The sequence below is a fragment of the Onychomys torridus genome, chromosome 7 (assembly GCF_903995425.1).
Source record: "Onychomys torridus chromosome 7, mOncTor1.1, whole genome shotgun sequence".
In the NCBI taxonomy this organism is placed as follows: domain Eukaryota; kingdom Metazoa; phylum Chordata; class Mammalia; order Rodentia; family Cricetidae; genus Onychomys; species Onychomys torridus.
This window is the reverse complement of record NC_050449.1, coordinates 79,761,027-79,788,605: the sequence shown is the minus strand read 5'-3', so window position 1 is coordinate 79,788,605 and position 27,579 is coordinate 79,761,027. Positions and strand designations below refer to the sequence as shown.

Here is a 27,579-nt window from a genome sequence, read left to right as displayed (position 1 = left end):
GTTAGAATCTAGTTTTACTAAAACTCTTCAGATAGGGGTTTTAAAGTAAACCCAAACAGGTGCTCTTGGTTCTCAGTTTATCTGTGATTTAGAATTCATTTCCAGAGATGAGCTGGTGTGCCATCTATGTGCTGGTGTTATGAAACTGAGGTATGTCTCATATTTATGAATCTATATCTACAGTCTGGTTTTTGACACTAATTGTGGGGCTTGGGACTTCATTTATTCCTTTATTTTTGTGTGTGGGTGGGTATGGGTTTTCTTGCATGTGTCTATACACCACATGTGAGGCCAGTGCCTGAGGTGGCCAGAAGGAGGTGTGGGATCCACTGGCACTGGAGTTACAGATGGCAGTGAGCTGCTGTGTGTGCGTCCTCTGGAAGAGCCGCCAGAGCTCTTACCTTCTGAGCCTGGCTTTGGACTTGTTGAGCCAAGTTTCTCTGGTTAAATATATCGTTTTATTAATTTATAATGAAATGATCACCAAGTGTGACTTTACACAGCCACCTGGAAACTTCACAGTTAGACTGATAGAAAGTTAAAAGGCCTGTTTGCTTCGTTAGCAGTCAGAAAATTCTAGAGCCAGGTTTTCCACCCAGAAGTCTATGTAGTCATTGGCCTTTTTATTTTGGTTTTATTAACATAAATACTTAGTACAATTACAGGCATAGATATTTTAATAGAGTCCTAGGACTCTGAACTTTTGCTTTCAATACCAAATAGTATCTGAAAAACATGCTCACTTTTGTGTTTTCGGAGAAACTCTAGGAACTGGCCCAGGTTCATGTGATAATCATTCCTCAGTCCGTAGTCACCGTGGGCCTCAAGGAGTAACTCTTCGAAGGAATGGAAGAGGCGCAAGTCTTCACCGCTCCCTTCCGTCTCCACGCTCTCCGCGTGCTTGCAGGAAATGTGTTTCCAGTTGGGGTATCTGATTGTGTGCCAGAACTCCTCACAGTGATCCTTGAAGCCCTCCACACAGATTATACCAGGCTTTCCTGTCATGCAAAATCCAGTCACATCTAACCTTTTCCCCACTTCCAAAATCTTTTTCCTTAGGTCCTGCTGATATATGTGGTGGCTGTAGATCCACATTCTGAGGAATGTGTTCTTGACTGGCTTTGCTTGTGTGGATGGCTCATCCGACAGCTTTCTGGTGAGGAAGTAGGATGCACTGTTGTCCTGCAGCCACTGGATTGCTGCACAGACACACAGCTCACCTGGATCAAAAGTCCCTAGATAAGCAGTGAGACCTTGGTTGAGAAGAAGCTGCTGTTGTCTGTCAAGCTCAGGTGACCGTCCAAACAGCTGCAAAGCCACGTATGGGTAGCTGTGAGGCATGGTAACTTGTAAATCAATTGTCACCTTAAAATAAAAACCACACAGATTTAAATGACCACAAAACCACACGAGCCAGTTTATTATGGCGACTGTATGAATATGATAGGAACAGTCATATAGAATATCAAGTACCAGCTACAGACCAATCACTACATATTAATCACTGCTGACCTACATGTGCCTGGGGGGTGACCCGTGCTAGATAAGGAAGGGATGAAGTCAAGACACAATTTCTGCCTTAGAATAGAGCCTAGCGAAGGAGACACACATTAAACAAGGACCACACATAGGAAGAATTTAATTCTGAGAAGCGGCATTTACCATGGAGAAGTTCAGGGTTCCATTGAAGTGTGTAATCAGTGAGATAAAAATCAAGTCTGGGGAAAGCAGTCCACCTGCTCTGAAGGAATGGTAAATGAAGGATGAGTAGGGAGAGCTAAGACATTCGTTCTCTAGTGCCCTGTCCACATGGTACCTATACCCATGCTGTGCTGTGCTAATATTCCTAGGAACAAAGGGAACAGATGGTGGGGGTAAGTTTATATTTAACATTTAGATTTTGTATCTGTAGTTACTATCCACAGACAGTACCATCGAAACAAAACATTCATTAACTTCAGAGAAGCCCCTCTGTGGCAGGAAACATTCAGGTTTGTGAAAACCATGGTATATGTAGAAGGTGTTTTCTAACAGTTGGGTTGATAAGAGGCTGGACGAAATAACAAAGATAACACTGCAAGGTATCTCCACTGAAATGAGTCAGCACATTTGTTAAAAAGGTTCGTGCGTTCATGTAAAAGTCAGGATAGTTACTTAGAAGAACTTAAGGAGCATCTCATGTTTGCTACCTTTTCCTTCTAAACTAGTAATGGGATATGGATTTGGAACTGTCTGTCTCCTGGATAGGAAGCTGATGCACTCCGTTTTTCTGTTAAAAACTGGGCACTTCGGGATGGAGATGGCTCAGCCGTCCAGGGCACTGGCTGCTCTTCTAGAAGGCACAGGTTCGATTCCAAGTACTCACATGGTGGCTTACAAATTTCTGTACCTTCAGGTCTGCCCTCCTCTGGCCTCCGAGGGCACTGCATGCATAAGGTTCACAGGCATACATGAGTCCAAAACACCCATTAAAAATACACAAAAAAAGTGGGCACCAGAAACACTTAGAACAAATAAAAGCACCCACCTTGGGCTCCTCAATTTGGAGCGTGATCACAAATTCGATGTTGTGTGGAAGCGCCTCCCTAGTGCCTTCCAGGTACCGCTTTATGTTCGTTAGGGCGTTTACGTCTTCAAGTTTTACTTCTCCTTGGTTAGGAAACATAGAAAACAGCATTTCCATCTCCAGCAGCTGAAGCTGAAGGCTTTCTTTTACCGACGCTGACATGTCTCCAAATCAACCTGCTTGGAAACCTGGAAAGGCCCAGAAGTAGTGGGTTTGTTAATGACACCTGGTGTCCAGGAAAATTTCCCAAGGTCCCTTTTCTAGGAGGAACCTCCACCGTTTGCAGAGAGCTAGGGGCACACACACAGACACTTAAAACTGTTTAGCTTTCTCTCCCGAGTCCCAAATCTAGTATGCACAACATCCTTTTAAAATGCTCCGTCAAAACCTAGATTTCCTAGTCTCCCTTCCCCACCCTGACCGGCCTGGCCATTCAGGAGTCTGAGCTTTCAACAGGTGTTTGGGTGACACGTTCCGCGGCAGGTGGTTGCAAACACCTGTACCCCAGGCCAGGCCAGCCTCAATCCCGAGAAAAGCAGGGGCCGGCCCTGGAATCCCACTTGGATTTCAGGCCTGCGCAGAGCTGGAGGCGGCGAGGAGGGATGCCGATAGAGCGGAGAGGAGGGCTCTGGGTCATCCCTGCCGCCAGCCGCCAGCCCTCCTCCGCAGACCCCTTGGAGGACAGCCTCCCCGGGACTGCAGTGGCGTGCTGCATCTCGCGCAGGTGCACAAGGCCGCCTCGGCCTAGCCAGGGAGCTGGGGGAGGGGTCTGTCACTTAATAAAATGACGCCTAGGGTCGAGGGGGTGAGGACCCAGGGATGGCGCTGCCCTCGCCTTCCAGAGGCTGGGCTGGGAGGTGACCTCGGTGGTCGGTGGGACATCGGTGCGGCCGCCCCCTGGGGACCCCCGCCTCCCGAGGTCCAGGCTGGGAGGCGCAGCTGCCCACCCCGGGTGCTAACCCCTCGGCCTCCCTCGGCCGCCGCGGCCTCACCCTTCCAGCTCATTCAAAGCCAAGCAGCCCCCGAGCCCGCTTCGAACCGCAGCCGCAGTTCCGCGGGCGCGAGCAGCGCGCGGACGGCTAGGGGAGGGGCTTGGCGCATGGGGCGGGGCCAGAACATCCTACCCGCCGCGATTGGCTGCGGCGGGGGCCGGGAACAGGGGCGGGGACATCTGGGCCGAGGGGCGGGGCGTCGGGCCGGAAGCCAGGCTGGGCCACGTCTTCAGGGTTTGAGAGAGCGGGTTTGGTACGCACTGCACGGTGGCTGGCTGCTGTGCTGTGGAGAGGACGTTCCAGCCCCAGAACTAGGTGAGCGGGCTTGGAGGCTGTGGGGCCGTTGGGGGTGGGGGATCCTCGGCAGCCGTGACTGGGGATGACCGCCAGACACAGCTACCCACCGCTCAGTGCGGCCCAGGTCCCTGCAGACCTCACGCTGGAGTGCCGGGGAGCCGCGGGTAATCGGGAGCTGGGAGCAGAATGTACTACCGGATGAAAGAAAGAAGCGGGCTACGCTGTTTCACTTTTGAAAGCTGTTGGGACTTTTAATAAGCATTCCCATACTCATTGAAATTAGTTCTAGAACTCACGACGCATTAAAGGGTGGAAGCTTGCTGTTATATGACTGTTATTTTCCTTTCAGAGAGTTTTGGATCTCATGGGAGTGGTTGACACCCTTATGAATAATCGTGGTACATTTCCTACTGGTCAGTTTTTACAAAAATATATTGGTCGTTATGAACAAAAGTTTAATTACTTTGGAGCGAACTAAATTAGCTTGGGAATAACCGATTTTACAAATTGGACAAAAGCAAACGTTTTCCAGCATTTCTAGTGGTGATGTGCATTGAAGCAAGGAAGGACAATAAAACAAGGAGGTGTGGCTGTTAGCTGAAGGACAGCTGCTTCTCTCCGGGCTAGCTAGGATAGAATCGACCCAGGAAGTGCAGAGTCTATGGCTCTGCAAGTACCTTGCTGGCTGAGGCAGAAAATCTGGAATTGAATTAATTGGAGGTGTTCCAGAGTATTAGGGGGATTAGGGTTCACGAAGGCAGCATTATGCAGATGTGAGTAGATTTAGACATGAATTTAGAAAATTGCTGTCTTGTCTTTATGAATCAGTTGGAGTCATTGTGAGATGTCTTGCTGATCTGGGAGGTCTTAGACAGGAGGAAATGACTGCGCTTTGCTTTTCCTTTGGAACTGTTTCTCTCAGGGGAGGAATGGTGAATGGGTCCCATTCATTTCCCAGGTACTTGGTGGATCTGACCTTCAGCCTCAGTCTTTCACTGGCCTCAACCCAGACTTCATTAACCGGGGCCCGCATCTAAGTTGACCCCTTTGTAAAATAAGATGATCTTTGATCTTCTAGGAGTCTCTGAATAGAGATGTGAGGTCATTATTTAAGGAAAGTTCATCCTGGAGGCCAAGTGGGAAAGAAGTGGAGGAGCTGGTTTCTGTCCAGACTCTGCTCTGGAGTGCACAGTTTAGGCAGGAGCTTCTAATTAATTCTAACTCTGTGAGTCTCCTGCCACCTTTTTCTTTTGAGACAGGTTTTCTCTGTGAAACAGTCCTGGCTGTCCTAGAGCTCACTCTGTGGACCAGGCTGGCCTAGAACTCACAGAGATCTTCCTGCCTCTGTCTTCCTAGTGCTGGGATTAAAGGCCTGCACCACCACTACTGGACTACCTTTTTCTCTTTGCTCCTTTCTCTAGCCCCACCCCCCACATGGTTCTTTGGAGAGGGTCCCAGTGAAATAAATGTGTTACGCTGAATTGGCAGTTTGGAAGCAAATGGTCCGTGAACGCTTTTTCTTCCTATTTCTTACTTTTGCAGACATGGATCTGGAGGCTGTTTCTAAACGCTCAGCATTCCATGCCAAGCCCCAGGGGCTCATTCTCCAGTATGGGACTGCTGGATTTCGGACAAACGCCCAACATCTCGATCATATCATGTTTCGAATGGGATTACTGGCCGTCCTGAGGTCAAAGCACACGAGAGCCACCATTGGAGTCATGGTTACGGCCTCACACAATCCCGAGGTAACAAGTCAGTGCCCTTGTTTACAAGGCTGATCTCTAATGTCTGAGCACTTTGAACAGAAGTCCACATTCTAATGCTGGGAGTGTGCCTCCTTATTTGTGTGGTCCTTGTTTGGAACAACTCTCGGGGCAGGCGCCAGCTGAGCTGGGTGTGGAGGGAATGAAATGAGACTTTTTTAAAGGAGAGTGTCCAGATTAGAGAAATCACAGACCGCCCTTCCCAGTTTAGATGGAGACATTATCAGTAATGCTAGTGTCACAAGGAACAGAAGAGGTAATGTGAAGGAAACAGTGGCTGGTGCCTGGCATTGGTGCCAGTGGTACCCAGGGCAGCTGCTCAGCCATCAGTTGGAGGAGAGGCAGTAGAGGTTCTTCTAGTCACCTCCATTGTATGCTCCCCTTAAGGCTCGTTTCTCTCTTAGGAAGACAACGGCGTGAAATTGATTGATCCATTGGGGGAAATGTTGGCCCCTTCCTGGGAGGAGCATGCTACCTGTCTGGCCAGTGCCGAGGAGCAGGATATGCCTAGAGTGCTTACTGCCATCATGGAGAAAGAAGCCGTGGATCCACAGCAGGCTGCCTTTGTAGTTATTGGTAGAGACACCAGGTGAGGATCAGGGTTGCCTGTGCAAGGGCAGATAACTGTGAGGGATCGCATCTGTTTTCATGCCCGAGGCCAGTGGGCAGGAGTAAGAGGGGTTTAGTCCACACCCCACTGTCTTTTTGCCTTTTTAAGTGGCACATGGTGACTAAGTCTGGGGTTGGAGTCACCCCCATTTTAACTTTTACATAATCTGAGCAGGTTTCATAGTCTTTGGGAGCTTCTATCTCGGGGATGATGATAAATCAGCATTTTTGTGAGAGTTACATGAAATAATATGTACAAAATCGATGTTTCCTAGCATGTTAGCAGCGTTTATTTATTGTGCCACTTTGTAGGTTATTTGCCCCATGCAGAGTCAGAGCACATAATTTTTAGAGTTGGTTTCTATTTGTTACTGGTACAGATGTTCTGTCATTTCTTCATTCTGGAATTTACTGGAAACAGCATTTTGTAGTCTGTGTGTCTGTCCTGTTCAGCAGCTTTCGCCTCTGCAAAAGCCTCCTTTTTTTGCAGTGTTGGGTTAAATGTGTACTTGGGAGCAGTAGTTGTTGTAGACGATTATTTTAACTGGGCAAAGATGTGCTACATTTGTTTATGTTGCAGAATATTACTTTGACTGAGTGAAGGTATGTTACTTTTGTTTATGTTGCATTTGTTTCTCGTTGCCTGCCTAAGGCACCTGCTTGGTTTAATAAAGAGCTGAACGACCAATAGCTAGGCAGAGAAAAGGATAGGGAGGGCGGCAGACAGAGAATAAATAGGAGGAGGAATCTAGGCTGGGAAGAGAAGGAAGGATCGAGAAAAAGGAGAATGAGAGGAGGAGGAGGAGGGGAGAAGAAGGGACACCCCTGGGCAAGAAGCCGGACATAGAGAAGCAGTGAAAGGAAGATATACAGAAGAAAGGTAAAAAGCCCCAAGGCAAAAAGTAGATAAAGGAGAAACAGGTTAATTAAGTTAAAAGGGCCAGAAAGGCGCTAAGCTAAGGTCCAGCACTCATAACTATTAGTAAGTCTCTGTGTCAAGATTTGGGAGTTGGTTGGTGGCTCCCGAAAGAAAAAGCCTGGTCCAAGTAGTCATTTTCTCTTTGATGCAAGTTCTGGCTCCACCTGAGTCTTCTTTCTAAGATACACCTTCTCATTCGCTGCACAGCTCGGGCTTTGTTTTTACGCTGTGCCGTGTTACCAGGTTTTGCAAAAACTACTTACTCATTAGGCCCATGGGCAGCGGAAATGCTAATTGATTTATGCCCTCCAGTCAGTTGTTAGCCCACTGCTCGTTTGGCCCTCACCTGTGGCTGTATGATGGTTCACTCACTTTTCAGACAGATGGGTAATTTGTTCTGATTTTCTAAAATGAAAACTATGATCTTTGCTCTCAGTAATTTAAGACTCCACTCTCCTACACCACTATGTGCGTTCAGTATTGATGGTGGCTGTTATTAACTAAGATACATACTGCTGTAGTCAAACTAGGAAATGTTTTAGGCGTAAGTTGGGGTATCTTTTATAACTGTAAAAATATTATTATTGGGTGTGAGTGTGTTTGAGTGAGAAGGTTGGGGGTATCTGATCTCCTTGAGCTGGAGTTACAGGCAGTTGTGAGCTGCCTGTGTTGGGAACTGAACTCTGGCCCTCTGCAAGAACAATATGCACTTTTAACTACTGAGCTCTCTCTCCAGCCCTCCTTTATATTTCTCCCCACTTTTTCCTTGTCTTTCCCCCCCCCCCCCAGTACAGGGTATTGAACCCAGGGCTTTGTGTATATTAGGAAAACACACTTGTACTGAGCCACAGTCCTAGTTCCTTTTTTAATTCTGATATAGTCACACAAATTTACCCAGGCTGGCCTTGAACTCACTCCAAATTTCCCCAGTGCAGGCATTGAACCTAGCGACCCTCCCGCCTCAGCTTCTCAAGTGAGTGGGAGGAATTAGAAGTCTGCGTTAGCAGACCTGGCTCTTTGCATCTAGTTTGTAAATTTGAAAGCCCCAATTTTCTAAGAAGTCACCTGTGCAAAGGATCCTGGGAAAATGATTGTAATTTACCCTGTGTTTTTGCCAGAGTTGATAGCTTTCAGGTTCATTGAATGTGTTATTTTGAAATTGTAAGCTCACACTCCTCCATTTGCTTTCCCATTTAATTAACTCTCCTTTCTTTCTTTTCTTTCACAGGCCCAGTAGTGAGAAACTTTCACAGTCTGTAATAGATGGTGTGACTGTTTTAGGAGGTCAATTTCATGGTATGTAGTTTTAAGTTAATCGTCAAGAAATTGTTATTTAAATTTAAAAAGTAACACATAAAATTTGAAAATAACAAACAATAAAAGTTAAGAAATTAATTTCTAGATAAACTTTTAAAATATTGCAAGTTTTTCAGGGAAGGCATATGAGTTTATCAATGGGGCAGAGCATATTAAATCTTTTCTGTTTGTGACCCCATTTGCCTGATAAATTTTCCACAGCACCTGTTATACAGGTATCTAAAATCACAAATCCAATGTTTGCTGATCATAAATCATAAGAAATTTATTATAAAATAATTCTTATTTATTCATACAATTTTACCATTTTTAAAGGATGAAAGCAAATTTACATACTAATTAGATGGGGTGCTTATTTTTTTTGCACAGAGAGTTCAATCTTGGCTGAGTATTTGACACTGTAGGACATGGGGCACTGCCAACATTTTCCAGAGTTTATAAGTATTTATTTTTATTATATAACTGTCAATGCTGAGAATGCTGCTTGGCCTTAATGCATAGCAGGAATATATTTAGGCCCGTTTCAGACATGGCTGTAACTCCTGGTCTGATTGGAGATGTGCTTGCTCTCTGATTGCTTGCTCACCTGGTCGTCCTTAGTCTGCTCCAGGTGGGTCTCTTGATGTTTGTCCAGGGTGCTGTCTCCTATACCCTCCTGAATTCAGATTGCTGCATCCTTAGGCCAGATTGAGATCCTGTAGTGTTGGGTTAAGCTGCGGAGAGCCTGATGGTGCAGTGTGTGTAGTATGGATTGACAATCTTTTTGATTTTTTGCATGTGTGTGTCTGCTTGTGTGCATGTATGTGGGTGTGTGTGGAGGCCAGAAGTCAGTGCTGGGTGTCTTCCTTGATCCTTGCCTTATATGTTGAGGTAGGATGTCCTACTTGAACTGAGAGCTCACTGTTTCAGCCAGTCCTTCCTGAGGCATTTAGCTGCGGTCAGTGTGGCTAGTCTTGCTGACCAGCTTGTCCCAGGGAACCCTCTTCACATCCTGAGTGCTGTTTTTTCATTTTTCAGGCGTGTTTTCTTTGGCTACTCAACTGGGTGTGCTTTCAACTCATTCACGATAGGGATGAGGCTCACCTGCAGCGGACTAGGGCCCTGCCCAGCAGTTGTCCTGGTGTCTATCCAGGTGTCTGTCTGGGTGCTGGGGTCCTGATCTAGTCGTCCTGCTGTCTACCTGTGCTTTGCTGGCTGAGCCACCCCGAGCCCCTTGACAGTCATTGTTGTAGGAAGAGAGTGCGTGGTCTGTGACCAGAACACAGGAACTTGGGTTCAGTGCTTCTCACCATAGGTTATGCCCTCACAGCTCTCCACATGGTGACGGTTTTCTTTACCCTTCTGCTTGCTCGGACACGTTCCTTCTTGGTCGTCTCTGCTGCTTGTTTTCTGTCTGACCCTTTTGCTAAGGGCTCCTCGGCCGGTCCCCTCTTTGATCTACATCATGTCTGAATGGTTGTCTCTCCAGCCTCCTTCAGACATGCATGCATTCATTCATCAAATTTTTGGTTATCTGCTCTATGGCGTCTGTTTTGTGCGTGTCACAGTTCCCAGTGAGGCACCCACGTTCTAGCATGATGTACCAGTCAGTGGTGCTTCATACAAGCAGGCAGCCGTCTGTGCCATCGATGTGATGTGCAGTGATGTGAATTGTCTCTCACCAAGTTGGTTCCCTGGCCCCACTACTGGGCCTGTTCTGCCCAGTGTACAAATTCACTTCAAGCCTTGACCCAGTTTACATTCACATCGCCAGACCCATCTTTCTATCATCCCAGAGTGGTTGATCTTTCTCTAATCGGGTCTGTTTCTGAATGAATCACTTCTAGTTTATTAAATATAGAAAAATTTGAGTGATTTTTCTTTTAAACACCTTGCTTATCTCCCTTCAGCTGTTTCAAGGTAAGTTAATGGAATTGCCACTTAGGGTGGGCAGTAAGACTAGGGAGATAAGCAAGGGCCAAATAAGTTAAAAAAACGAGGATTTGGATTGCGTCCCATGTGCAATGGGGCCCAATTAAGGGATTTTATGCACAAGAATAATGGACCATTTTTACTTTAAGCCACCACTTCTTAAAGAGAAGGGAGTTGGAGGAAAAGAGATCAGGGCGTGTGCAGTGTGCTTTGTGTAGGAGTGATTAAAGACACGGGCAGTGGAAAGACCTGGAGCTTTTCTTGAATTCAAAGGATTTAGGGACTTGGTTAAGGCTAGTGCTATGAAAAATAACTTTTATGTTTCAGGGAGGGGATGGGACGGTGCTTTTCTTTGAGTGGGTGTAACAGTTACATAGTGTGCCCATTAGTCTTTGTCACCTGAGAAGAGGGAAGGAACTTCCCTGGAGAATGACCTCCATCAGATTGGCCTATGGCCATGTCTGCAGGACATTTTCTTGACTGCTAATCAGCATGGGAGAGGCCCAGCCCTTTTGGGGATACCATTCTAGCGCAGGAAGGCCTGGGCTGTGTAAAAAAGGGAGCTGAGAGAGCCATGACAGCAGTCCTGAGCAAGCAGCATTCTTTCCTGGTCTCTGCTTCATTTCCGCTGGGAGCTCCTGCCCTGGCCCCCTCCCCGGTGGATCCTTCTCTCTCCAAGTTGCTTTTGGTTATGGTGTTTGTTATAGCAACAGAAAGCAAAGGACTACACTCAGCACTTGGTAATTCCAATGTTGCTCTCAAAATCCTTGTTTTCTCCTTTAGCATGTCTTTTAGAATAATTTATTTTGGACCATTTCCATTTAATTGATGTAGGTGATTATCCACACTTTTCCACACCTCCTCTCAAATCCTTTCACTGGAGCGACTGGCCTCTGGAGCCATTCTGTTGTGTGGCTGACAGCCCAGGACCTTTAAATGTTCCAATGCCTCTTTGCAAACTCTTCCTTTGAGTTTTCATCTAGCTCAGTAGTTCTCAAACTTTGGGGGTCACGTATCAGCTATCCTGCATATCAGATATTTACGTTACAATTCATAACAATGGCAAAATTAGTTATGACATAGCAGCGAAATAATTTTATGGTTGGGGGCCACCGTAACACAAGGGAACTATTGTATTAAAGGGTTGCAGCATTAGGAGGGTTGAGAACCATTGGCCTAGCTCATGCCTGGTATTCATTTCTCTTGCTTCTTGTGCCTGGTGGTCTACGTTCAGTTCTGAGTGAAAGGTAGCTGTTTGTTTCCTTGGGAAGTTACTTGGGGCACATTTACTAAGATGCCTGGCAAACATACTGCCTGATTGAGTCTGTTTTAGTTTGTGAGTGACTGGGGTCTTTTGGATTCTGTGCTGATGTGCAGTGGGGACAGCAGTGCCGTACAAGGCATTGCATGTCTCCATACATTGTGCTGGTGGAGACAGCTCCTGAGGGCTTCATTCAGGTCACCTCACTGCTAAGACACTGCAGGGAGTGCAGACTTGGGGTGACCCAGCCCTGATGCACCCTCATAATGTGAGTGAGTGAGGCTTCGGCATTATGAAGGGCTTTTCTTCTAATGGGTTCCTCATCTTAGCCCAGTGTAGAATTGTTTTCCTGCTTAAAGCCCCAGGTCTACTTCTGCTTAGAGCAATATGTCTTCAAGGATGCTTTCAGCCCTGCTCCTGGGAGTCACATAGATGTAGGCTTGATGATTCCTCTCAAGTGATGAGGAATTCCTTTCAAAGAGAGTGCTCCCTCTTCCCCTCTCCCTTGTCTTTTTATTTTCACTTTGAGACTCAAACTCAAAGATCCACCTACTTCTGCCTCTCAGGTGCCAGGATTAAAGGTGTGTGTTGCCACGCTGGGCTGAGATTTTTCTCTTATCCTATAATTTTGGTAGTTTTCAGGATGGTTCATTTGAATTTTATCTGTAACCTATTTTAAATGATTAACTTTTTTCTATTATTAGTAGTTTTCAATTCTTTTAGAATTATACAACATGTCCTTATAATGATACTGTTGTGGCACTGGGGTTGTTCAGAGATACACCAGTCTGACCATGAATAAATTTTAAGCAAAGAAGAGGCTTTATTCAGATACTGGCACCAGGTCTACACCTGAGATTCAGGACTCCTAAGGTGTAGCACCCAGTTACATTAGTCAGGGGCTTATAAAGGCAACACTTGACACCTCCATACATCCTGCCACACTTCCTGCCTAAGTGTAATAAGGTATGCATCCTGTCTGCATGCAGTCAGGGCAAGCAAACTTGTTTACAGAAGTAGTTTGTTCTCATACATGAACAACATTTTCCTAAAAATTGTTCAAGACTGGGACCTGGAGAGATTGCTCAGAGGTTAAGAGTACTGACTGCTTTTCTAGAGGTCCTGAGTTCAATTCCTAGCAACCACATGGTAGCTCACAACCATCTATAATGAGATCTGGTGCCCTCTTCTGGTGTGCAGGCAGAACACTGTATACATGATTAATAATAATAATAATAATAATAATAATAATAATAACAACAACAATGAAAAATTGTTCAAGATCAGGCAATTATAAGAACATCCCCCAGCACTCTGGGAAGTTATTCTGTCCTTGGGAAAGTGGAGCTTACAGGTTAGAGGCATTTTTGTTATATAGATCTCTTAAGAACAGTAATTAAAACTTAAGATATAATGTTAGCCATCATAATGCCAGTGGATGTTTGTGCATTTAGGTATTTTGAAAGTTTTGTATTCATATTTTCTGAGATTCTGGGATAAATCACCAAACTAGACCATCTGTGGGTAGTGCCGCAGACCACCCAGAGGGAGACCACCACTGCGGGAGAACCAGGGAGAAGGCTCAAGGAGAAGTCAGGAATCGGCGAGGAGAATGACAGACAGACACATGATATGTTGATGTGCTGCTGCTGTAATTTTACTTCTGTATAGGCAATGCTTATATACTTTTACAATCAAGGAACTTGGCAGGGGGTTACATCAGGCCATTATTTTTTATAATTACTCAGAATCAGCAAGAAACAATAACAAGAGACATCCATATCTATTTTTGTGTATCACTTCCGCAGCGCGAGTTCACTGTGGCTATTGTCTGAGGGCATGATCTCAGAATTTTGTGAAATCTGTCTCGCGCCAGTGACCACATCTGTGGGGAGCCAAACTCTTGTCAGCCTGGGTTATATTTTACTATCATATACTCATTTGCTTTCAAAGCCGTTTTTTTCCCTCATAATTTACCCATCTGTTCCCAACTTCATCATAACTTCCTGTATATGGGAGCGGCTCTAGGTAACTTCCACTTTTGGGGGTCCACCTAGGGGCTGTCCACCAGCTCCCTCCTAAGAAGTACTGTGTATACCCCCCGGGAAGTGTGTGCTGGGGAATTTTCTCTAACTCTTTCTCTCTAGAAGGGTCTGGCACGCTATGTTTATTCCCTCGTAACATTTTTATTTTTACTCTAGTTTTGGGCTCTCTGGCTGTTTCTGACAAGAGCTCGCGCTGCTCTACTCTAAACAGGAACGACCCCAGAGATGTATTTGAGGAAGTCTTTTGAGCTTCCTTATACACTGGTGTGATAAATGGAGGTGCTCCAGGTACAGGGTCATCTGGGTCAGTCATGTTGGTGCCGACCTGTACTGGTCGTGTTGTTAACTGGAGAACACACAGATAAGACATACAGAGAAAGATCATGATTAGTGCCAACAGGGACTGTCGTCAAGGCCATTTCGTTCTCCAGGGCTTCCTGGGATCCTCAGACTACATGACGATTACTGATTATGGGAAAAACCGCTTGAGGCCACGCTCCAAGAAACTCTAACCTCAACCCTTCAGCTGCTGGGCCCCAGCGCAGCGGCATACTTGCTACAGCTACACAGGTGTCACAGCTGTGGGCGTAACAGGGTAGAAACAAAGATTTATTGGTGATTAAACTGCCAAGGCTATCTCTTGTGTGTGTGTGTGGGGGGGGTGCGGGTGGTCAGAAAGAGGAGGAAAATGGTGGAAAAGCAAGCAGATTTTATGTCATAGTCATCAGGGTAGGGACCTGAACTCATACTAAGACAGAGACAGATGAATCTCTGAGTTGGAGGCCTGCCTGATCTACAAAGTGAGTCCTAGGACAGCCAGGACTGTCTCAAAAAAAAAAAAAACAAAAAAACAAAAAACAAAAAACAGGGTTTTCCCAACCAAATAGTCTTTCTGTTTACCAGGTCAAAGTCCTTCTGTTCAGGACAATGTCACCAGGACTGCTATCTTTTTTCTGGGGGGAGTGCCGGTTTGGATCTAGCGTTCTTAAGGTATGAATTCATGTGAGCTTCTTGTGTTAATAAGTGAGCTGAACTGCCTTTTGTGTTTGTTTGGCAGATTATGGCCTGTTGACCACACCGCAGCTCCACTACATGGTGTATTGTCGGAATTCCGGAGACCGGTATGGAAAGGCAACCATAGACGGCTACTGCCAGAAACTCTCCAAGGCTTTTGTAGAACTTACCAAACAGGTGAGACATTTTTCCATTGTGATTAGAATTTCAACAGGTGAATAGCAATGCAGTCAGCCAACAACCTAACTTCCATAGTTGGCCGCCTCCTCTCCTCCACATGTGGCTCCAGTTTCTCTCTGGCAGAGCCCAGGCTCTGTTCTGTGTGTGATGGTGAGTGTAGAATGGCAAGGTGCATCCTGGGAAACCTCATGATGTCCTTGCTTGTGGTTATCAGTATTCACTGGGATGAATTTGATTATAATGTAGATGCTGCTAGCTTGAGAAAGTACTGCGAGGAGGGAATTTCTTTGAGGCAGACTCCATTGTTTAATCTGGAGACATATGCAGGGTGTGATTCACCTGATAGTGCCTGTTCTCAAAGAATTCAGGTTTTGGTGTGGGGACTGGTGAAAGACTGATAATTATAAAACTCACAAAAAACCCCCAAGCCCTCAATGTGCCCGGTGATATTACATGCCTTGCAGAGAGTGCTCGTGGTAGTCAGACACCTGTGTGCTCATCTGCACATTTAGATGACTGTCAGGAGGTGAGGACTGATACTTTAATGGGCCGTGCTCTGTTGGGGCTCCATTCTAATGAAGCAGCCTCTCTGTAGGTTGTTCATTCCATGGCACCACTGCTGTGTTGCTCAGGTTTACTTTGCTGGTTTGTAATTCATCTGACTGTGTGCACGTTTTCTGTGTTAAATTAGACATGTAAATGGAAATAACAGGGGACTTTTTCATGTATACATGCATACATGCATGCGTGCTTGGTGATTCACTTTGGTGACTTGTTTTCCTTCCCTGTCTTTTTCCTTTGAAGGCTTCCTGCAGTGGAGATGAAAACAGATCGGTTAAGGTCGACTGTGCCAACGGCATAGGGGCCTTGAAGCTGAAAGAGATGGAACACTACTTCTCCCAGGGACTGTCGGTTCAGCTATTTAACGACGGGACCGAAGGGCGTCTCAATCACCTGTGCGGTGCTGACTTTGTGAAAAGTCACCAGAAACCCCCACAGGGTACGTCCCAGCAGCAGTGTCGACCTACGCTGTCTCCGAGGGAAGAGTCACACCGCTCGTCCTGGCTCTGCCACCTTTGGGTCCTTAGCAATCTTCCCACTCCCAAGTGCCATTCAGAACATGGTCGGGTCCTGCTGACAGCTCAGACGGGAAAGAGCACATTAGCGTGACTGACAGCTCTCCAAACTGAGGTCCTGTCAGCGTCGAGTGTCTGGTCAGCACACAGGCGGCCCCACTCCTTTCTCATTCAGTCTGTCGAGGGTGGCATGCCTGTAGGTTGGAAATTCCTCTTCCTGTGAGGTTGCCAGGCTTTGCTGGTGGCTCAGGTCCAGTGAGCACACTGAGAATCGCTGTTCCCAAGGCAGCAGTTGCCAGTAGTCTTCATGTTGTTTGCACTAGACTGGCTGGACAGCAAGTGGAAGGCTGCCTTTAAAGCCTCAGTGGGCTCCCTGCTCCCCCCATGGGAAGATTAGGAAGAATCCTGGTCCGGTTTTAATGGTTGTAAAGAGGTATCTGGGGGCTGGAGAGATGGCTCTGCAGTTAAGAGCACTGACTGCTCTTCCAGAGGACCTGGGTTCAATTCCCAGCACCCACATGACAACTTACAACTGTCTGTAAATTCAGTTTCAGTGGGTCTGACTCCCTCACACAGATATGCAAGTCAAACACCAATGCACATAAAAAATAAAAAAATTAAAAACAAAACAAAACAAGACAAGAGGTATCTGGGTGCTCTCTTGCAGACAGACGCTAGGATGCTGTCTGCTAACCTTGCCTGGCTTGCAGATGTGTTGTTTGGACTGCTGAGTGTTTGCCTGTGCTCAGTTGCATTTTTATTTCACCGTTGAATAATTCTGATGTCTCTATCAAAATCATCAAATCTCCCTCTCCTCACATTACTCGTCAGCTGCCGCCACTCTACAGCTGTCTTGCATTGGCCTCACTTGCTTGGACTGCTCTGCCTTACTGTAGTAAGCATTTAGAGTTTAATTTATACAACCTTTTCATTGTAGTGCTTGTTTTGATATTACTTTACCCGTCCTTCAGGTCTAGACCTTCGTCCATCTGTCTGATTGTTGAGGTCTCCCTCTATTGCTGTGGCTGCCCCTGTGTACTGAGGAGAACCCCCCACCCCCTCACACCTCCAGGCTGTGTTTTTGACCTGCAGGCAGCAAGGCTGACAGAGTCTGGCTTTGTCTGCTGCCATCCTTGTTAAGGGACAGCAAAGTTTTCTAATAAATCTGATGTAACAGTTGCTGAAGTTTCAGTGACTTTATGAAAATTCTCAGCTCTTGAAAGTTATAATTCTGTGCTCCGGATTACATTTCTTATTACTGTTAGTATCAGTAGATAAAATACTTATATTAGAATTAAATCAAAGCACATACTTTATTACTGATTTTTCTTTTTAACAGATAAAGGATAGCATAGTACTTTTAGAACTCTTACATTTAGAAATCTCTAAGTTTTAAAAAATTATATGGGAAACTTGCCTAGCCAAACAACTGGTTAATAAAATTTTATTTTAGTGTAATAGCACATTTCAGCATGAATAGATTTGAGGGCCTTTTTTTTTTTTTTTTTTTTTAAGTTTGCTTTGCAAAAATTTAACCTGCAAGAAAAGTACCAGCCGCTGGGAGTGTGGCACACACCTTTAATCCCAGCACTCAGAGGAAGGGACTCTTAAATTGGACTACATAGTGAGATCCTGTCTTCAAAAGAGCACCAGTAGACACTAGTATTTAAAACTGGATACATTGGTTTGTATTTGGGAAGAATCTTTTAAAATATCTCTTGAATAATTTATAGTGTGTGTGCTGTACTGTAGCATACAGTGCTAATTTTGATCTGCTATATTGAAAAAATAATTGTGTGTGTCAGAGAAAAATCTAATATTTTATATAGTGAGTTTTATTCCCATTTCTTAATCTAAAATGCACTTTAAATCCTTCTGTGTGCTAGGACTGGATATGAAGTCCAATGAAAGATGCTGTTCCTTTGATGGCGATGCAGACAGGATTGTGTATTACTACTGTGATGCAGATGGTCACTTTCATCTCATAGATGGAGACAAGATAGCAACGTTAATTAGCAGTTTCCTTAAAGAGCTACTGTTGGAGGTAAGGTGGGGCTGGGGAGCAACCAGACTTGCTAGGAGCACTTCCGTCAGAGTGTTTTGAGTATCTCAGCGCTGTGGTGTATGGGGAGTTCCTGATATTTGTGGCCTGATACTTTTATCTGCAGCTTCGTGCAGTTTTGGTTTCTTTAAAATTGATGATGCATGCATTACTGAGATAATTATTACTGTGATTATGATTAGTTTAGTAATTGATTTTTTTCCTCTTTTGGAAAATCCTTGAATCTAGTATATAGTTGGAGATTACAATAATCTGGAAAAGGTTAATTAATAATTTACAGAGATCACACATTGTCTTAAAGAGGGTTCACTATAAAACTACGCTTGCAAGTATTTTAGACTTTTTTCTTCATAGTGTATTCTTTCTTTTAGAGTACCATTTATTGCTTAAAGCACGCCAGGGCAGAACTGGCTGATTCTGCTTGCAATTACGACTCTCACTTGTGGCAAAGGCTCCTGTGCATTTGATGGTGAGTTCAGTGTGTCATTGTTTCCTTCTAGATTGGAGAAAGTCTGAATATTGGTGTCGTACAGACTGCATATGCAAATGGAAGTTCCACAAGATACCTTGAAGAAGTTATGAAGGTATCACATTGTCTTCAGTTTTGGGTCATTTCTGAATAGCATGTAAGATAATTCTGTGAGGAAAATAATGTTACTACAAAGTGAACAGTGAACAAAGCTGAGCCGTTGTCCAGGTGATGGTGACTAGCATCAGAAGTCTCACATGTCCCTGGTGTAAAAGGGAGGGAGGCTTTCACCTTGGAGCACGTAAAAACCTGAATTCTGTGATCTTATAATGAATGCAAATCTTTTTAAAGGCTAATTGAGCCACGTTTGTAATCATGACGACTTAGGGGCCTGAAGATGCCTCTTTCAAACACAAACCATAAGGTAATATTTTACCTGTATCTTTTCATTGCTATGATCAAAGACCTGGAAAGCAACTTAGGCAAGGAAGGGCTTATTCTGCCTCAGTGTGAAGGCATACAGCATACCGTGGGAAAGGTATGGGAGGAATATGCGGCACATGGACACACTGGGTCACTCAGGAAGTAAGGCTAGAAAAGTAGGTCCCCCAGTGACCAACTTCCTTCAGCTATGCCCCTCACCTCTAGGCACACTTGAGAGATGGCCAAGGATGGTATCTGGTTGTGCTTTGGTGAGCCTGACATTAGGTAGCGAGAGAATCTTTATCTGTTGTGTTGGGAGTATGTATGAAACAGAATGTGTTTGCTTGGCTCTTGGAGTAGGTGGTGTCCTTGCTGTGCTCTCTTTAGCACACTTCCTGTGATGTGTTCATCATGATCTGGCTTCATGGACTTGATTTAATTTTCTTTCTACCATCTGCCGGAGAGCCAGACTCTTCACACTCCCTGCTCAGAGTCTGGGGTTCATAGACAAAATTGGAGGCTGTTTGCTTTTCTCCAAATTCCTGCAGGCTCTGGGCAGATAAGTGAGTCAGCACAGTAGGTGAAAAGGGACCAAGAAGTATGCCTAGGCCAGCTGATGCCTACTTTGTTCAATTTTCTGGGGAAGTAGAAATGAAATTTCATGTGAAGTTCCTGCTTTTTAAGAAAATAGATGGTCAAAACAAAACATCATGGAGTCTGCTCACTTTTGCTCTACTTTAAATATATGGTTAAGTGGCTTCACTCTAGGGCCTTTCATAGGGTTAGTGCTTGACCCTAGGACACATTCTGAGAAATGCAGTAGTGTGACATGAGTTGATGTCATTGTGTGAACATAACTCTATTCAGCTTTGATGGTCATGGCATCACTAGGAGACTTGATCTTCTGGTACTACTGCAGCATCCATTGTCTGTTCACTAGGAGACTTGATCTTCTGGTACTACTGCAGCGTCCATTGTCTGTTCACTAGGAGACTTGATCTTCTGGTACTACTGCAGCATCCATTGTCTGTTCACTAGGAGACTTGATCTTCTGGTACTACTGCAGCATCCATTGTCTGCTCTTGACCAGAATGTTATTTAGTGTATGAGTGTTTAATTTGAAAATTTTATCTGTATATACCTAGTATGTTTAGAAACTTAATACACACCAGAAACTGTTACTTGTCAACCCATTTTCCCATTGGTTAAGTATTTTGGCCTTTGCCATCCTATGGTTCAGTCCAATAATGCTGCCCTTGATGGATGTCTCTCTCGTAGTTTTGCTTCTGTCATTTTTCCTAAGTCTGTTAGACCCACCTTTGATAGACTGCTCACTGCTGCTGGTCTAGACCCACCTTTGATAGACTGCTCACTGCTGCTGGTCTAGACCCACCTTTGATAGACTGCTCACTGCTGCTGGTCTAGACCCACCTTTGATAGACTGCTCACTGCTGCTGGTCTAGACCCACCTTTGATAGACTACTCAATGCTGCTGGTCCAGTTAGGGTTATTTATTACTATCTGTGATTAGTCTTGAAAGTCTAACTGCCTTTTTGTTTTTGTTAACATTCATTTTTCAAGACAGGGTTTCTTTGTGTAGCCCTGGCTGTCTTGGAACCACTCTGGAGAAACAGGACAGCTGTTCTGTAGTGCTAGGATTAAAGGTGTGTGCCACCACACCCACCCCTAATTGGCCTTTCCTAACTTTCTAAACCAATAGTTAGCAAGAATTAGTCAGGGGACTTGATCTAGCTTGTCACTGTTTATAAGAGTTCTATTGGAATATCGAGCATCCTGCACATTTGTTTAGGTGAGGTCTGTGGCTGCCTCTGATTATGGGAGACCATCTAGCCTGCATAGTGTAGGATATTTTCCTGTAAAGAAGGATTGGCCCTTCATTGAAAAAGCATGCAGACCTTTGTCCTCCATTCTCCATACTGCAGCTCAGGCAACCCTCTGAAAGCAGAGAATGCCACCTACTTGCAGTCATTCCTTGTGTGGGTATTTTAAGCCTTTATTGTTTTTCACACCAGAGGGAGGTTCCAGATTTTGTTCCTTGTTTTATTTCTGGAATAACAGATACCTAACTTTTGACTCTCTATTGATTAACTGTTGCTGTTTTTCTTTAATGTGTTGTAGGTGCCTGTTTATTGCACCAAAACTGGTGTCAAACATTTGCATCATAAGGCCCAAGAGTTTGACATTGGAGTTTATTTTGAAGCAAATGGGCATGGCACAGTAAGTTAATAATAGATTTCTGTTGTAGTTTGTTCAATGACTAGGTAGTAGGAAATCATCAACACACACCTTTCCATAGTCTATTTCAAAGACTCTAATGATCCTCTGTGAAGAAGTGTACTGATTTGTTCTTTAAATGGGCTGAGGAGAGTTCAGTTGTGTAACCAGGCATGAGTTCCTGAGTTTGATCAGTACTGGGGAGGCAGAGACAGGTGCATCCCTGGGGATCACTGACCAACTAACCGAGCCTAATCAGTGAGCCCTTCAAATGCAAGACTCTGTCTCACAAGACAAGGTGGACAGCACTTGAGGAATACCCGAGAAAACCCCAATAAATTATTTTAAATGTACTGTTCATTTTCTTAAAATATTCTCACTTCTTACAGAGATTAGTTCAGTAGCTATAATAAAGTGTTACTGGGTTTAACGTATATACAAGCATAGGTTTTTTTTGTTTGTTTGTTTTGGTGGTGTTTTGTTTCATGGCTTTCTTAGGACTATTGTGGAAAAATGTCATACATAATTCACCATAAAAGTCACTATTTTAAAGAGTATAACTTTTCTTTAGATTTTTTTAAGTTCAGATTTTGTTAAAAATGTCTTTGTATATCATCACCTCATTTCATGAATGGATTTGAGGTAGATATGAGAATATTTGAATGTAGTTTAAATCATTCTCTTCACTAATTTCAATTTGGCTTTTGAAAGAGCCATGAATATAAGGAGAAAGGAGAATATGTTTCTACAAAATGCAACTAAGTGATCTAAGCTTTTAAGGTGAAGTCCATTGTTGTGGAATATTCCTTTATATGATGTGAAGATGTGTCACTGTGATTGGTTCAATAAAAAGCTAAATGGTCAATAGCCAGGTCAGGGAGTGTAGGCAGGGCGACCAAACTAAGAACGTTGGGGAGAGAAAGGAGAGAGAGGAGTCACCAGCCAGATGCAGAGGAAGAAGAGGAGAATGCTGTACTGAGAAGAGGTACCAAGCCACGTGGCTAAACATGGATAAGAATTATGGGTTAATTTAAATGTAAGAGCTCATTAGTAATAAGCCTGAGCTACCAGCTGAGCATTTGTAATTTATATTAAGCCTCTGAGTCAATTATTTGGGAAGTGGCTGCTGGGTATTTGGGAGTTGTTGGTGGGACAGAAACCTCCACTTACAGTCCATAAGGTCTGTGTTGAATCTGCTCAACTTTACTTATAGAAAAAAAAATGGTATGTCTGTTCAGTAAAAATTTATAAAAACCAGGTGACCACCTTTTGTCTTATTTTGCCAAGAAGGGCCCATTTCCTCAAGTGATTGAGCACTGTGTGCTAACGTCAATACTGGCCTCTTTAGGGCTATAAAAAGATGTGTAGGCACTTTGAAACAAAGGAATGTATATGGTAAAAGTATCTGATACTGTCATACTAGTGAGTGCAATGAACTAGTGAGTGCCTATCACATATCCTTTAACAGTACCTACTGCACAGTTTAAAAAGTGAGCTGGAGAACAGTGAGCTCATATGTATTCAGTTTTTGTCAAAGTGCTATCTTTTAATTAGTATAATATATATTAATATAATTAATATTAATTAATATAATCCATAAACTTTTCCCTTAGTAATACCCTTTGTACTGTGATTTGATCTTAACATTAAGGGCAGACATCAAGCTACCATCATTTTTCTGTTCGGTTTCTCCAGATTCTCTAGGACTGAGAGGTGAGCTGGAGTTTGACTGATTTCATATGCTTCTGCCGCAGGCACTGTTTAGTGAAGCCGTTGAAGTGAAGATAAAAAGACTAGCACAAGAGTCAGAAGATGGGAAAGGAAAAGCTGCCAAGACGCTTGCAAGCATCATCGACTTGTTCAACCAGGTTAGGACTGGTGAGGTGGAGGCCCCGAGTTACCTTAACATCAGTGGCACCATGGAACAAAGAATTACGTAAGAAGTGGAGAAGTCCCGGCTTGGTGGCTTCTAACAGTGGTGCCCACAGTTGAGACGTGCACTGGAAATGGAACACTTTTAATATGCTCCTTTTCTTGATATTCTATCAGGAAAATGTTGAAGTGTTCAAGTATACTCAGTAGTTACCGAGTTATCTATCTTGTGTGTGTAGCTAACTTTTCGAAAGCAGTGTTGGGAAAATACTGCAACATTTACATGTTTGAGCAAGGTCCGTGTGAGTCCTACAGTTGAAGCTGCAGGACCGCTAGGGAAGAGCATCAACCAAGTCAGGAAAAGCAGGGATCCGAGTGTCTCATGTGGATTGGACATTTTATTCACCCTTCTTTATAAACAGTAATGCGGGAGACAAGGTTATAATTTCCATTTTACAAATGAAATGCAAGCTTAGAGTTTGGCTCTAAGTTCAGGTGTATCTTGAACCAAAACTTATTTTCTTTATTAGTATCATCATCATATCTAAGAGGAGATCTAGTGAAAGAATTTGAGTTACATGATGTCAGGCCCAAATCTTTATCCAGTTTAGATGTTTCTCCTGAGTTGGTTTAATCAACTTGGGATACAGGTCATTGTTACCTTCCATGGTTATGTGCATCTCCTTAGTGTTCATGTTATTTATTCACTCTTTGGTTAATGTTGCATGTGCAGGCAGCTTGATTTTCTGAGATGGACAGCATTCATGTGGGACTTCTGTAAGGGTGGCTTATATGCTTTCTTTCCCCAATCTTGCAGGCAGCTGGAGATGCTATCTCTGACATGCTGGTGATTGAGGCTATCCTGGCTCTGAAGGGTCTGACTGTGCAGCAGTGGGATGCTATTTATGTTGATCTTCCTAACAGACAACTCAAAGTTAAGGTGAAAAGAGCATGAAACCACCTTTCAGAATGCAGCTGTTCTTCCAAGTGTTTCCCTCCCGAGTGGGTTTTATTTCAGTCCGTATGTACACTCTACTTAGAAAGAAGGCCTTAGACTGCTTTACTCACACTTTGAAACAGTAACTTATTCTGTACTTCCACTTTCATGACAAAGGATGGTATTGTATGAATATGCACCATTTAAAAAAAATGAACAACAAAATGACAAATTATGTAACTAGCTTAAACAGGATTCTGCTTTCCTGCTCATTTTTCACAGCCCAGTCCATACTATTTTGAAGCAAAACCAAGATTGATAATTTTATTAACTGAAAATGTTGCCTCAGAATTAACTTTTAGTTCCCATAATACTTAAATTCTTTCATTCTTTTTTTGAGACTTAAGCCTCACAGTTTTTACCCACCTGACAAGTCCCCTGATGACAGACCACAGTACTTTCCAGAGCTAGATGTAAACTACAGTCTCTAGACTCAAAGGGAGAGAATTCTCCAAAGGCATTTCACACGAATGACTATTTGATTTGTATCAGTACACACATTCTCCAGTAGAATTTGTTTAAAGATAATTAGGAATATTAAAGCTAGCGTTCACAGAAATGGCTACAAGTATCTGGATTTGCTTTTGGCATATTTAGAAGACTTTTACCTCAGCTCTCTCATATCATAGCTTGTCACAATTTGATCAGTAACTACCGGGGTCAGACAATAGTTATTGACCATTGTTTTATTGGGAGCTCTGTCACAATGTGTGGAAATGTTCTGTTTGGCTAAAGGTAAGTTTTTGTATACTGAAGAATTTTTCTTAACTAGTATAAATGTTAAAAATGTTCCATGGCTTTAGTTAAGGAAAACAGGAAATTTGATTGCAGTTTCTCTTCACTACCCTGGTGCTTCACTGATGCACACTGTAGTGTGGTAACTTGAAATGCCAGCCTGTTACTCTGTGGGCGGGACTGTTTTGAACAGAGAGTCCAACATGCTATCAGATAGGAACTGTCTGTGCTCAGGTTGCAGACAGGAGAGTTATTACCACCACTGATGCTGAAAGAAAAGCAGTCACTCCTCCAGGCCTCCAAGAGGCAATCAGTGACCTGGTGAAGAAGTACAAGCTTGCCCGAGCTTTTGTCCGGCCCTCTGGTACGGAAGACATTGTCCGAGTGTATGCAGAAGCAGACTCGCAAGTAAGCTGGGGCCAGGGGAGGGGAAATCACTGGGAGGTATATATAGTTAGAGTTTCACACCCCTTTAATTTGTTCCCACACACTTCTTTATTGTGGATTCTTAGGGGTGTGATGTTCTGGCTGTGCAGGAGTATCTAATAAATCCTTTGTTTGACACATGCTGATTTTAATGTATTATAGATTATTTTCCCTTTAAAACTGCAGTCCCATGAGTGAGTTTGTTAGTATTTCCAAAGAAGCTGGTAATGCTTGCTTTTCTTTCTGGACTTTTGAATTGCTTTTAAAGTTTTTCTTTCAGTGACATTCTTACTCTACCTCTATTTCCTGCAGTTTTAACATTTGCCCTTTATACATACTGTGGTTGAATCGGGACTCTGGAAACATTGGCCAGTTACTTTTTTACATGACAATGGGGATCTCTGATGGAAATCCTAAGAATTACTTATTCTCAGCAGTTGTGTAACCTTCCTGATTTTAAAGGGGCTTGGTTACTTACTTGATTTTGGAAAAATTTTATAAACTGAATTGAAAACTTACCTTATTTAGAAGAATCCAACTCACTATTTATGGACTGACAGATAAAAAAGGTTAATTGACTATCTCTGAAACAGAACCAGAAGCATCCTCCCCTAGACTAGCCAGGATGAATGGCAGGTGCTATCTCTCACCTAATCTCTTATTGTGATTTGCAGGAAAGTGCAGATAAGCTTGCATACGAAGTGAGTTTGGTGGTGTTTCAGCTGGCTGGAGGCATTGGAGAAAGGCCACAACCATATTTCTGAAGATAACTTTTATATTCTTGAAAAATGGACTTTTATGCAACTATTGACAATACTGTCAGTACTAAGGCATTTGTAATCATAACATTACAAAAGCACTCTAATGGAATTAGATCTGGTTTGTTTTGTTGTTTGTTTGTTTTTAAAAAAACACTACCAGGAAAAACAAACAAAACTGTTTAGAGGCTGGTATATCTTAAGACTTGGTAATGAAGCTCCTATCTGATTTTAATCTGTATTAAGTTCTAATAGTTTGACTGTCATTAATTTTACAGTGTATGCAGAGTGTTGGGAAATTAAATTTTATTACTTATTAACTCCTTGCAATGCCTTGTGATTACTTACCTAAAGCAAGATGTTTTGCAGCATTGACCTACCTGATTCAGATGGGGAAGAGTGGAGACTTTATATAAGCCAATGTTCCATGGCAGACTTGTTTGTGTAGCAGCATCAGAAGTGGCAGGTGGCCCATCTTTCTTTGCACTGACAGAGGCCTGTGCTGTACCTACTAGGTAGGATGTATGGTCCAGTTTCAGCTACTCTTAAGTGCTCAGGGAAGTAATGTGGAGGGACAGCTCCATCTAATACATGAAGGCTTTGACAGCAAAGTGACCATTCTGATACTAGGATGTTGCTTACCACAGAAAGAAGGAAAAAAAAACCCCAATTTAAATTGAGACTTGAAACCATCAGGGGAAAAAAAACCATGGTGTGTATTTTGCAGGTTTAAGACAACCCAAGACAGTGAAACAATGGACTGTATACACATATATATATAGACCTCTCGTAGGCACCATCATCAGTATGGGCCAACTATATTTAAACTTGATTCAGGCCACATTCAGACAAGCTCTTATTTACAAATATTTAAATTAAATACAACCTGAAGAGTATTTTGTTACATATATATATATATAAAAGGAAAAGAAACTATACAACTCAGAGAGCAGTATGTTTTAAATAACATTTCCATTGAGGCTCTGGGGAATCACTGGTGGTGGTCAAGTTTTTATGACTCCTTCCAGAAAATCCTTTTCTATCATCTCTTCGATTTTTTGCCTGGCTTTGCTGGAAAATGCTTTATGGTTCTCCAGTTTCATGTCCTTGTTTGGGAAAGAGTTTGAGTAGAGGACGGGGCTCCCTGAGTGTCCCCCGCACCGGCTTGTGACTTTGCTGTTGAAGACTTGGCTGAGGACGTTGAAGAAGGGCAGAAGCTGCTCCATGCTGCGCATGGTGCAGAGAGTGAGTAGCAAGTGCCCTGGTTCCCAGCCCAGTGTCCTCCCCGAGCTGTCTTCCTCTGGATTCTTCTGTGGAAACAAAGAGGGAGTTGTTACTACCAGGTGAAGTCTGTTAGGCTAAAGTGGATAGAAATGCCAGCATCAAGTCTGACTTGATGAAAAAACCACTGCCACTGAAGCCTTTTGCCATTAGCTAGTTTCACTACCCTTTTGTAGTAGTTTTCAACTAGATTGCAAAGGTGACTGTAGTTTAAATGGCCTGTAGCAAAAGCTGAGGAGTTCTAGACTCAGAGCTTTTCATACACTTTCTGCTGATAAATTAATCAACTTATGGCCCAAATTTGCCATAGGTGGTTATTGAGAGCTACTGGTAGCAAAAGACCATGGGAGTGTACAGCAGGTGACAAC

At 43.6% G+C, this 27,579-nt stretch overlaps 3 protein-coding genes across 11 annotated transcripts in view; 1 reads left to right on the top strand and 2 right to left on the bottom strand.

Moving 5' to 3' along the window:
- Positions 1-439: 439 nt before the first annotated feature.
- Positions 440-3,645, bottom strand: Rwdd2a (RWD domain containing 2A). Of its 3 annotated transcripts, none has more exons than XM_036193029.1 (3): positions 3,559-3,645; positions 2,528-2,754; positions 440-1,365 (listed from the first exon to the last, which is right to left on the bottom strand). In XM_036193029.1, exons 2-3 carry the CDS (start codon positions 2,726-2,728, stop codon positions 688-690), a joined length of 879 nt encoding a protein of 292 aa, XP_036048922.1. In that variant the 5' UTR covers positions 2,729-2,754; positions 3,559-3,645; the 3' UTR covers positions 440-687. The 3 variants fall into 3 exon arrangements, with proteins under 3 accessions (XP_036048922.1, XP_036048923.1, XP_036048924.1); XM_036193030.1 differs by lacking the exon at positions 3,559-3,645 and adding an exon at positions 1,663-1,741 and having other exon boundaries at positions 607-1,365; positions 2,528-2,591; XM_036193031.1 differs by lacking the exon at positions 3,559-3,645 and adding an exon at positions 1,663-1,736 and having other exon boundaries at positions 607-1,365; positions 2,528-2,551.
- Positions 3,646-3,751: 106 nt separating this feature from the next.
- On the top strand, positions 3,752-26,248 carry Pgm3 (phosphoglucomutase 3). The gene is made up of 13 exons (XM_036193040.1): positions 3,752-3,873; positions 5,398-5,603; positions 6,026-6,210; positions 8,378-8,445; positions 14,741-14,874; positions 15,682-15,877; positions 17,840-17,997; positions 18,516-18,599; positions 21,047-21,145; positions 22,897-23,010; positions 23,832-23,954; positions 24,981-25,154; positions 25,847-26,248. The coding sequence occupies exons 2-13, from the start codon at positions 5,400-5,402 to the stop codon at positions 25,934-25,936; spliced, it is 1,629 nt and encodes a 542-aa protein (XP_036048933.1). The 5' UTR covers positions 3,752-3,873; positions 5,398-5,399; the 3' UTR covers positions 25,937-26,248.
- Positions 26,249-26,622: 374 nt separating this feature from the next.
- Dop1a (DOP1 leucine zipper like protein A) overlaps positions 26,623-27,579 on the bottom strand; it is a 106,457-nt gene continuing 105,500 nt past the window's right edge. For all 7 annotated transcript variants that reach the window (XM_036193039.1, XM_036193035.1, XM_036193038.1 and 4 more), the window contains one exon: positions 26,623-27,240. In XM_036193039.1, coding sequence (XP_036048932.1) covers positions 26,935-27,240 — 306 coding nt within the window. In that variant the 3' untranslated portion in view covers positions 26,623-26,934. The remainder of the gene's footprint in view (positions 27,241-27,579) is intronic.

What these genes read in the sequence shown, in the direction of transcription:
- Pgm3 (XM_036193040.1), top strand. Translation starts at nt 5,400, where the DNA reads ATGGATCTGGAGGCTGTTTCTAAACGCTCAGCATTCCATGCCAAGCCC. An exon ending in TTAAAGAGCTACTGTTGGAG is followed by an intron (nt 17,998 to 18,515) that starts GTAAGGTGGGGC and finishes GTTTCCTTCTAG; the next exon opens with ATTGGAGAAAGTCTGAATAT. An exon ending in AAGCAAATGGGCATGGCACA is followed by an intron (nt 21,146 to 22,896) that starts GTAAGTTAATAA and finishes CTTCTGCCGCAG; the next exon opens with GCACTGTTTAGTGAAGCCGT.
- Rwdd2a (XM_036193029.1), bottom strand. Translation starts at nt 2,728, where the DNA reads ATGTCAGCGTCGGTAAAAGAAAGCCTTCAGCTTCAGCTGCTGGAGATG. An exon ending in TCCAAATTGAGGAGCCCAAG is followed by an intron (nt 1,366 to 2,527) that starts GTGGGTGCTTTT and finishes TTTTATTTTAAG; the next exon opens with GTGACAATTGATTTACAAGT.